We start from the raw sequence: 12,167 nt of genomic DNA on the forward strand, positions 1-12,167 counted from the left end.
ACTTTCTTATTACTTTCTAAAGTAACTATTTAGTACAAAATTTTGTAGTTTAGTAATTTTTTAGTACAAAAATTTTATTTTTTTGTATTAAAATACTATTTTAAAAAGCATTAAGAAAGCCATACAAAATTCTTAGAAGTAACGAAAAAAACTTTTGTACACTTTTTTAGTTTTTAATTTAGTATTGCAATATGCATGCTTTAAGGATGACGGTGACAATTAGACGGTGGTGTATGAGTGGCAAAGCTTGCGTGACAATAGCTAGACTAGTGTGATTGCTAGCACTGAACACTCCATTGGATGGCGCCTCGTGTTGATTCCTTTGACCATAAATCATTTTGTCATCTAAGTGCTTAATGATCTCAGAATTGAGCTATCATAAGCTCATTGAATTTCTCTAAACGAGGTGCTTGTTTTAATTATAAGCCTGCAAAATTCGAAAATCATAGTTCAGTTAATGCCATGAAGTTTCTTCAAATGCTTGACTCAAGCTCATTTGAAATAGAGGATCAAATCATTCTTGAGATTGTTGGGTTTGTTTCATGGATATATTTAGTTCTATTGTAAGTTAGCTAAAATCAAAGTTCTAATGATCCTAAATTTAATAATAAAATTCTAATTCAAATATTACATCAAGATTTATGCTTGATTGGATGGATGATGTATAAAAAATAAACAAATAACTTTATAATCGCTAACTTAAACTTTGTTTGGTATAGCTTTCTTAATGCTTTCTAAAGCAACTTTTTAGTAGAAAAATTTATAGTTAAAGAAATTTTTGAACTAAAAAACTGATTTATAAAGCAATAAAAAAGAAGTCCCAAACGAACCCTTAATACAAAACCTCAAACCACCCCAACCCTCACAAACAATCAAGTCATACCTCTTAGTGCCTGTAGATCAGTTTGCGGAGGATTTGCAACAACTTTCATGCATCATCAATTCATTGCAATTTCATTGCAAAACTTGCAATGTATCTACAAATTCATTGAAAGCTGAAGGAACCTTTAAAGTAGTCATGGCATTACCATTGCAAGCCTGAAGGAATCTTTAATTTGGTCATGGCATTAGCCATAAAGCCATCATAATCTAAGCCATATAATACAATAGTGTTGTCTACCAAGTGCAATAAAGGAGGGTGTCATAAAATAAAATAGTTGATTATATACATTGAATTGTCACAAAAAAAAAAAAAATCACCCAATCAACCACAGATCTCAATGTGATCTTTGGATTGGAATTTTTTTATTTCAAAACCAACTAAACGCCAATTTTTGCAAACTTATATCTGAATTAAATATCATAATGAAATGAGTCCAATGAAACCAAAATCAATCTGATCTGAGTCTAAGCGAGCCCAAATAAAACACTTGGAGGGAGCTTTTGGTTGATGATCATTGCCAATAATCGTTGTCACCCAATTGTCATTGACCAACATATGTTATTCAATTTATTTTTTCTCAACTATGATCACTTAATTATTGTCGCCCAACCATGACCTCTTGACCGCCATGACCAGAGTACTACTATCTTGACTATGGTCTCTAGACCAAATAGATTTCGGTCCCCCAACACCATCTCCTAACTATTACATCTCTCCAATTGTATTTCCAATAACATTGATACACAACATCACTTATAAAGCTAATAAATGTTTACGATGCACACCATCACCTATATGGTAGATGCATGTCATCGATGCATATCATTGCCTATAAGCTTGATGCATGCCATTAACATCAAGGTTGACGCTTACTTTTTTTTTTTTTTGGTAAACCCGGGGCAAAAGCCCATTAAATAAATAAAAAGTTCAAATTACAAAACCTGTGAAAGGAAAATAAGTAACAGGAACTATCAAAATTTACACAAAGACATGACAACAAAGGCATAAGGAGGAAAAAGACCGACAATGCAAAGACTCAGAATAAAGACCAGCCCTCATTGATCACGAGAAAGCCAGAGCTGGAGCAGCGGTTGCCAGTGAAAACCGAGAGGGACCCAAATGAAAAGAAGAAGCCGAGGCCGTCACAACTCTTCCAGATAGCAGAGAAATCATCCCACTGAAGAACCTAGTTGCCCCAAGGGCTATCCAAGGCTCAAATTGGCTGGCCTTGGTCATCATAGTCTGGATGTCCAGATTTCCCATCCAATGCCTTGTGTTGTCATCATTGTATACCCGAGAAATGATATGTAGAAGGCCACCTCTACTACCAAACTTAGCCAAAACACAAAACAGGCTAAAATCTCAAAAAACATCTTCCCAGGTCTGAATAGAAAATAACAGCCAAAATTGGGACGTAAAAACCAGTCCCAGGTGAAGAGCTTCCAACCTGCCAAAAAATAGCAAACTGCAACAAAGAAACTGCCATGAATCCTCAAGCTGAGTAAAGAACAAAAGGGAACTAAATGCCCGGAAACCTTTGCAGAATAGTATCTATGTTTTATCATTATTCACATTGTTGATACATATCATAAGATATAAATTGATACATGTCATGGAGTCCAACTCTGACTCCCGATATCAACACTAAGATTTATATTCTTAGTATCTAGATTTTAATCCTCAAAGTATAGGCGGGGGAGGGGGGTCCCCCCCTAAAAAATTTTAAAAATTGGATAATTTATTATTAACTTGATGAGTACGTATGAATAAAATAAAATAATTATTTTATTCTATAAAATGACATTATTATTTTCTTAAAGTTTTAATATTTTTAATTAAATATTATATTTTGATTATTTGTATTTTATTTTAAATTTTTTTCTTACATTTTTTATGTGAAATTGTAAGAGGAGTTTCTTAGGAAATTAATTTATTTTTTAATGAATTAAAAAAAATCTTAAAAAATAAGTCTACTCTAATACAATTATGAATCTTTATGACAAATATTTTTTGTTATTCAATCAAATGAAGTACTCCAATCATTATCATATAATGAGTTGTGATACGAATATGAAAAAAAATGATAATTGCTATTCTTATTAATTAAAAGAATGTAATCATCATAAATTTACGAAAAATTCCATTTTTTTTATATATTGGCATGTTTTCCTCTTCGGTGCTTCATTTCCTCATTTGCCTGTAGAGCATGCATGTTTCGTTTTCCCTTCACTCCTCTCTCACGAATCGCATGCACAAGCCCAAACGACAGAATCATTTACTTAGGGCTTTTCTTTTGAGTTGATTATCAGTTATTAAGGTAGATATTTATATATTATAATATTCCAGATGAGACAGAAAATATAACTATGAAGATATTTATCATTAATAGTTTATGTCTAAAATATTATATCAACATCTTCATAAATTAATGAAAGAAAATGATTTGTAGCATATGACATATACTAATGAAAAAATTTTAACAAGATAAATTAATACTTCTATAAGAAATAAGCTTCTAAATATTTATATCAAGCAAACAACTCTTCTCTTATATGTCATCTTTGAATGTTCTTTTATTATTTATGAAGAAGAAATATAGTACATTTTGAATATTTATTATTTATTTCAACTATAATAAGGAGATAATTAAGAATCAATATCTATTAATTAGAATTGATGATTTATTTAATTAGCTACAAGGCACGTCATTATTTTGTAAAATAGAATCGAGGTAGTAATATGTTACCATCCATAGGACACTAAATTAAAATTGTTATGCATGTTAAGTACATGGGCACTCAACGAGATTATGAGTATGTATTATAAATTTAGGAAAATAAATATTCAAGTTTCATTAATGAAAGAACTAGGCAATACTATATTAAAGAGGAAGATGGTGCTTTCTTGATTATGTTCTCTCTAGCTTTCTGATTTCATAAGTCTTATTACATAATATATAAAACTCTCTGCTCTATGCATAAAGATATCTTAAATCCAAACTTTGAATCTTTACAGCTCTCAATTGTCCTATAATATTTATCTGAATAGACATTAAATGTTAGTCCAAAGCTTAAAATAATTAATTGCAATATATGACTATAACTATATCACAAAATGAACTATATGACATCATGATAACACAATATGAAGATACATCATAGATTTTGGTGCCCTTTTTTGAATTAATGTTGTTATGCTAGCATATTAAGTGCCAAATAATATTCTTCTCAATCATGGAGTCACTTAGTTCTTTCTAAGATATTTTTTAGTTCATCTTGACCTTTAAGAGATTTCTCTTGACAATGCATAAGTTTTTTTTTTTGCTTTTGTAATAATAGGACCCAACCGATCTGGGTTCTTACCCACGTGAGAGCCAACCAACCCTCCCGCTCCCCTCTTCGCATGCGAACTACCAAACCAAAGCCGAACGTCCCTCGTGCGACCTCTCTCTCTCCAATCACAATAATCACGCGATCCTCTTGCCTCCTCTCATAATTTTTTTGGCTCTTGACTCTCCTCTTGCCATTTAAAGCTAAAGGGAGGATATGCTATCGTTTTTACCTTCCATTGCCTCTCAACATCCACCAAAATCCTTAATTCTCTTCTCTCTTACATTAAAGCTAAAAGGAGGATAGGATTCAATGAAAATTATTAAAAAAAAAATTACACATTTCAAAAAATTAATTTATATAACTAACATCAAATAAAAATTATAAACTAACAAATCTTATGTAAATGCCATGATAGCTCATTGAAATATTAATATACATAAAATAAATAAATATTATAATTTTATAGTATTATCTAAAATTTAACGGCATAATTTTTAAATAAACAAAATTGCAACGTCCTAAAGAAAATCGCCAGCGGAATAATCGGCCAAAACATTTCGCCACCAAAAAGAAAAAAAAAAAAAACGCAGGCGAAACCCTCGAGCAAGCTAAGTTATAATATAGAATTTATGAGGGCTGTCTTCGTAAGAAGTTCCGAGACGGCACTGCCGCCCGAGAACTTGTAAGGTCGAGAGGCTCGAGATGGGGACCAAGCTGCGGAGACACGGAGCCGCCCTTCTCTCTCCCCCATCACCTTGGAGCTCATTAATTAGCTTAATTATATCCCTAATCCTTAATTAATTATCTTAATTGCACTGTTCACACTCCACTTCTTCTCTTAACCCAACTTAATTACTCTATAGTTAGCTGTAACCCACGACACCGTCCTCCATTTATACCCCCTCCATTCGCCCCTTCTCCTTCGTCTTCTCTTCGTTTTGCTTTCTTCTTCGCTTGCTTGCTGGCTCCCCTTGATAAGGACAGAAATAGTCGATTAAACCAGAAATAAGAGTGATTGGATTGGAATTTGTTTTGGATGAGCGATCGGCGATGAGCTGCAACGGGTGTCGAGTTCTTCGAAAGGGATGCAGCGAATCCTGCGTTCTACGGCCATGTCTTCAGTGGATAGAGAGCCCTGAGGCTCAGGGTCACGCCACCGTCTTCGTAGCTAAGTTTTTCGGCCGGGCCGGACTCATGTCTTTCATCTCCGCCGTCCCCGAGCCGCAGCGTCCTGGTAAAACCCTAATCCGAACAAATCTTTATCGCAGATCTGCTTCGATCGATTCTGACTACGTTCTATGTTGCAGCGCTGTTTCAATCTCTTTTATATGAAGCTTGTGGGAGGACTATTAATCCGGTGAACGGAGCTGTAGGGCTTTTGGCGACAAGGAATTGGAATCTCTGCCAGGCAGCGGTTGAAAAGGTGCTCCGTGGTGGGACACTCTGTCCGCTGCCGGAGCTCACCGGAACCCATGCTGGAAACGTATTTACGGAGGCGGACGGAGACGGGGAAATCTACGCCAAACCGCGAAACGGATGGCCCCCTTCCTTCTCCGCGGCTAAGCGTCGAAAGGTACCTATCGTCGGAGATCGATCGCAGCCACCGTGCGATCTCGACCTTTGTCTTACGCCGCAGTCCCCTTCCGCCGCCGTCAGGGAAGATAAACGTCGGCCATTATCCCCGTCTATGAATTCTGAGGAGTCTGTTACGACTATGGAAGATAGCTTCCGTGATCGCCGGCCGAGGCTTCTGAATCTCTTAGTCTGACGAAACTCTTCAGGATTTTTCACCGAAGAGTTTCCGGCAATAGAAACCTACTGAGAATCTCGATGTCTGTGTGAGTGTGTGTGCGTTTGTGCGTTAATTTGCGGGTGAAGTTTTGGTGTCTCTTTTTAGAGGCTGTGAGGCTTTTTTTTTCTCCCTTTCTTGTACTCCCACGGCGAGGATTCCTGTTCGGAAGATGATATCGCCGCCCTTTTAAATAAATAGAGGAATAAATAATTACTTTATTCATCCGTATTCATTCCAAATATTGCATAGTTTTTCCGATCGATTGAAAGACTACTTAAGCTCAATTATTGAAGCTTGATTACGGTGGGTTCATAAGTTTGTCTGTGTAAAAGTAAACCCTTTGATATTTCTATTACATTTGATAGCTTTGTGGGAATGATAAGCTCAATTCAGGTGTTATTGGATGGGTTTGATTGAGTAATTTTGCTCTTCTCTGCATTGAAAGTTTAAGAGGTTTCGTTTTTGGACAGTTTCCTTACTTTTTTTATAAAGCAGTTTTTTATGTTTTTTTTTTAATTAGAAATTTTGTAATAAAAAAAATTAGAATGCGGTTAGTAAATTGTTCCACAGGAAGCCTTAGGGTCTATGGTTTTATGGCGCCTTTGCTTAATAAGTAGCAAACATAATTTTAATTATAAATTTAGTACTAAAAAGTTAATTTAGAAAATAATAAAAAAGTTGTTCTAAAGGAAGGTTTCGTTTCGGGACGGTTTTTTTGCAGCTTTTTAAAGCAGTTTTTTAGCATAAAAATTAAAGAATGTCGTTCCAAACGAAGTCAAAGACTTTGGTTTTGTTTGGGATGATTTTCTTGCTGCTTCTTAAACAGTTTTTTAGTAAAAAAGTTTAATTATTGAATTAGAAAGTTGTTTTAAGAACCAATAAAAAAATCATCTCAAACTAAATCTTGTTATCTACCCATTTTTTTAAAGAAAATTTTATGGTAATTTATTTTTTCAACTAAACAAGTGAAGTAATTTTATTATCAATTTTATAAAATGTTATAGCCCTCTCGTATAGGCTCCTAGATTTCATTTGTTATGATTTTCTTACATAGTTTTTTTACATAAATTTTTTAAAAGTAGAAAAAAAAAATGAAGTGACCCAAAAAAAACTTTTTTGCCGCCGGGTTGTGAGTTGAGTCAGTTATGATAAATGAATACACATTATATACATAAATTTTAAATTAAAAATTAATAATGAAAACTCTCAACTAACAAAATCACATAAGCTGCCTATAAAAAAAACCAAACAATAACGAGGAATATCATCATGTGAAGACCAATACCGAGTAATACAAAAAAATATCTAGTTTTTCCTATAGAAAACTCGGTATGTGCTCGGTATTGCTCGGTATAACTCGGTTTTGATCTTCACATAATGATATTCCTCGTTATTATCAAATAATACCTAGCAATACCGAGCAAAAACCAAGTTTTTTAGCGATGGGAGGACGCATCTCTACGTCAGGTGGGAGGACGCAATAATTTTTCCTCGTATAGGCTCCTAGATTTCATTTGTGATGATTTTCTTACATAATTTTTTTACATAAATTTTTTAAAAGTAAAACAAAAATGAAGTTACCCAAAAAAAAACTTTTTTCCCACCGGGAGGGGGGGGGGGTTTGAGTCAGTTATGATAAATGTATACACATTATATACATAAATTTTAAATTAAAAATTAATAATCAAAACTCTCAACTAACAAAATCACATAAGCTGCCTATATAAAAAAAAAGCTTTAAATTACGGACAAAGGCCTATAGGCCACCTGAGCTTCTGCTGAAGCACAATTACTCCTCATAGCTTAAATAAGATGAGTATTTTTAAATACTTTTCTTATTAATAATTTATGTCATGGTTGACGGTGTTATATTGCGCTGTACTTTGTTATTTATTATTTTATCTTTATTTATTTATTTATTATTTTATCATGTTATGTTGTGCTGTCTGATAATTAGATATTTATATGATAAAATTATTATTGTATTTTTTGACTGAATTGTAATTGTAATGACTCAAAAATTATAAAGACAGGTGAATTTTAATAAATAATATGATGATATTAAAATGCTAATTAAGTATAAAGCATTAATGCTTGATTAAAATAAACGAAGAAATGAAGGATTGAAATTTGGGAGACTTGAAAGCTAGGGGTTTTGAAGGGCCAAATGAAGACAATGATATTTGCTAAATCAAGAAAGGCTACTTGAAGGAATGATTAGGAGAGAGCGACCGACATATCTCAATTGTCATACATTTAATATTTTCTTGTTTGATTTTTTTCTTGCTAAGTTAATATCATTATACTTTCTTGAATTATTAGGAAAATATCACTCGTTATCCAAGAGAAGGGAGACTCTAATCTCTTGATTGCTCTTGCCTTATTCATTGAAGAGATTGATGAATTTTTTGATGCAACTTCTTATATTTGCTTGTGAATTATTCAAATTACTTTCAATGAATATCGATGACCTTGCTAATAATTATTTATGTTTTTATTTGATGAATAAGATCAATATAAGAGATGACAGTCTTTTGCATCAATGATGAGCAAAAAAAAAATCAAGGTGAAGAGCTTTAAGAAAAACATCTTTTAGTAACTTTGGATTTTCTCACGGAATTCAATGTGCTTAAGAAGAGATCTTTAAAAGTACTACTTATAAGTCTTTCATTCTTTTTGGCAAATCCTAGAAAGATGAGAGGAGTCATTGATGATTCTTTAGTTGATGATGAGATATTTGATGAAAAGTCTAGCTTAATGGCCAATGTTGTAAATAGTACTATTAAAGAGCTAGAATTAGGTATGAGCTTAATGCTTAAGAGTTGTGGTGAAGACTTGATAGAGAATTATATCAAAAACTTATTGAATGTGCATGATGATCGTATAATATCTGATGTACATGTAAAGATATTAGTTCTCATCATATAGATCAATTATAGATAATTTGAATCCTTGGAATATGATGTTAAATAATTGCTTTAGTTACTATTGAAGATTCTTGGCAAGATTTAATAATAAGGAAGTTGGTTCATTTATCTCAAAAGAGAATTCTTCTTGAACAATGATCAACAACTCATCTTTTATAATATCATGAGAGATATTAATAAGGCATAATTGATTTAAGCTCAATAGGATTGGTGGAAGATTATAGGTCAACCAAGCCACACATAAAGGATGGGTTGAAGCGGAAATATTAAAATGTCATTGCTATAATTGTGGTGGAGGGGGAGTTATAGCTTGATGATGAGTCACTTAATTAGTGCAATTGAATTTATCCTATTGTATTTTGTTGTCGAAGAACTCTATCATTTTTTGATAGAGCTTATTGATATATAGCCTCCTCTAAGAATTAAAAGTTTTGACTTGAGGACTTTCAAACTATGAATACCATTTTCTGAAGTGAGGCTTGATTGACCTTCACAAACTAGATTATGATGTGTTTGTTGTCAGCCATTGAAGAAATATTTACATTATGCTAAGAATTTTTCTTAAATACAAAATCAAACTATTACATGCTAAAATTTTGTATAGATATACAGTTTTATGTCATAGTTTTACTTAAACATTTGTACAAAAAAAAAAAAGAAGTGAATACAAAAGACACTCGAGTTATTACACAAAAAAAATCTAAAAAGATAAAAAAACATAGGTCCTAGCCTAGTTAAAATAATTCACTATATATTCGAAGTTATATTAGACATTTTTTCCTCAAAATTGGAGTATTTATTGGTCTTATGTAGTTATATTAGAGATTGTGTGAGTAAAGACATGATAATGAAAGACGGAATATGACAATCGGATGAGCGCTATAATCAAGTATTGGAATGTGCACTGGGATAAGGCTTAAATTGATCGAACATGTTTGACATAGTTATTTTGGTCTTGTTAAATTGGTCTTGTTGGGCAACTCGATTTAACTAAAAGCATGTAAGGTTCAAAAGCCATCTGATCCTCTAATTAATATCTCAAAATTGCTGATTAAACTTCAAGCTACTAATTTGGGCTTCTTCAAACTTCATTTGAGATTTTTTTTACAACTTGTTATAGCACTTTTCTAATATTTTTTTTAACAACAAATAAACTGCGATTAAAAACTGTCCTATACAACTTTTTTTGGCTCTCATATTAGATTATCTTTTATATCATTGTTTTCGTTTCAACGAATATTTAGTTCAACTATTGATATATAATCAAAAAATTGTCTTGATCATGCATGAATCTTAAAGCAAAATATAGTTGAAAACGTCAAAAATTAAATCTGGGACCATCTGAACTCCGATTTCAGCAAACTTATAGTCGAACTGAACGTCTCGGAAATACAACCCAACAACACCAAATTCAACTCAATCTGATCACAAATGAGTCCGAATCAAAGACTCGAAACACTATTGGAAGGTTCAAGCCACGATTTGGATTACCAAACGGTTTTCCAAATATGGCATGCTTATAGTCGAAATGAGCGACTCGACGAGACGAATCCAACGAGCCCAAGATGGTCAAATTCTGATATCATTAGAGCCTTCAAATGCCTGATAAACCGTCCACGATCAAGGGATTTAATATCGGTCGTCCATCCAAGCCACTCCACATTTGTCATTGATCCTCCTATTTACGGGTCATGCCACTCTCAGAAAACTATAAATAGTCTTTCATTTCTCTTAAGAGGGGACCTAAGTAAGAATAAGAAGAGAAGAGAAGAGAAGAGAAGAGAAGAGAAGAAGAGGAGAGAAGAAACTCATCCCCGACCATCATTGGAGTTCCATCTGACTTTCAAGTGATGCCGGAGTTCTGCCCTACTTTCAAGAGATGCCAGAGTTCCGCCCGACTTTCAAGTGACGATAGAGTTCTACACGACTTCCAAGTGACGCCAGAGTTCGACCCTACTTCCAAGTGACGCCAGAGTTTTGCCCGACTTCCAAGTGACGCTAGAGTTCTGCTAGACTTCCAAGTGACGCCGGAGTTCCATATGACCTCCAAGAGTTGATTATTGCAATCTGACCGTCCTAAATTTTAAGGATGAGTCAGCCTATTGTAACTCAAGTAAATACTAGTGAAATTCTTTCAATTTGGTGTGGCCACATGAATTTTGGCTTTCTGGAGCTTTCCATGTAAAAATACTGGTGTTTTATTTCTCTTATGTTTGTGTGCTGGATATCTATACAACGCTGAGACAAAAAATTCTAACTCTATCTCCGTGTATATTCTAGTCCGCAACAACTATAAATTTATGAAAGCATAAATAATAAATTAAATGACTTTTAAAATTTTTTTAATATTGTTGCGTGCTAGAAAATACGCGGCGGTAGAGTTTGTAAATTCGCGTCCGAACGTTGCACGTATATTTAACACACAAACATGAAAATGAAAGAACACCGGGATTTATACGTGGAAAACCCAAAAAGGAAAAACCACGGGGCCTCGCCCACTTGTAAAATTCCACTAGTGTTTTCGTAAATTACAAGAAACTGATTCGTCCCACAAATCGGGACGATCAAATTACAACTTGAAGCAAATTTACAAAGTTTTGCAGAATCCCATCGTTTTCCGAAAATCCGGCAGAGTTCCGGCGTATTCAGGCGACGGGAAGAGCTCCGGCGGTGGTCGAGGAGGAGAGGATTCGCCTTTTCCCCTTTTCCTTCTTCTTCTCTCTCTTCACTTGGATCCCCCTTGTGAAGAATGAGGGCTCTATTTATAGTTTTTATGGAGTGGCATGGCTTGTAAATAGGTGTGAGATCATGGGCGAATAGGGAGTGGTTTGAATGGACGGCCGATATTGAACCCTTCGATCGTGCACTATTCGTTGGACATTATAGAGGCCTTAATGATGTCGGAATTCGACGATCTTGGGCTCGTTGGATTTGTCTCGTCGAGCCGCTCGATTCGAGTATAAGCTCGTTAAAATCGGATACCGTTTGGTAACTTAAATTGCTGTTTGAACCTTCCAACAGCGCTTCGGGTCCTTGATTCGGACTCATTTGGGCTCAGATTGGGTTGAACTTGGTGTCGTTTGGTTTGTATTTTCGAGACGCTTGTTAAGACTATATTAGTTCTAGTTAATTAATCTTGTAATCCAATTACCTGTTTACACGAGTTATTAACTCTACAGCCGTCTATATATACTCGTCTGTCTTCATGTAACAAAGGATGAAAAGATAATAAA

The 12,167-nt window shown here is 34.0% G+C and overlaps 1 protein-coding gene across 1 annotated transcript; it reads left to right on the plus strand.

Moving 5' to 3' along the window:
- Positions 1 to 4,946: 4,946 nt before the first annotated feature.
- Positions 4,947 to 6,231, plus strand: LOC110114587 (LOB domain-containing protein 38). Its single transcript, XM_020847516.2, has 2 exons — positions 4,947 to 5,449; positions 5,523 to 6,231. The coding sequence occupies exons 1-2, from the start codon at positions 5,266 to 5,268 to the stop codon at positions 5,981 to 5,983; spliced, it is 645 nt and encodes a 214-aa protein (XP_020703175.1). The 5' UTR covers positions 4,947 to 5,265; the 3' UTR covers positions 5,984 to 6,231.
- The last annotated feature ends 5,936 nt before the right edge of the window (positions 6,232 to 12,167 follow it).

The sequence above is a fragment of the Dendrobium catenatum genome, unplaced genomic scaffold (assembly GCF_001605985.2).
Source record: "Dendrobium catenatum unplaced genomic scaffold, ASM160598v2 fragScaff_scaffold_665, whole genome shotgun sequence".
Taxonomy (NCBI): Eukaryota; Viridiplantae; Streptophyta; class Magnoliopsida; order Asparagales; family Orchidaceae; genus Dendrobium; species Dendrobium catenatum.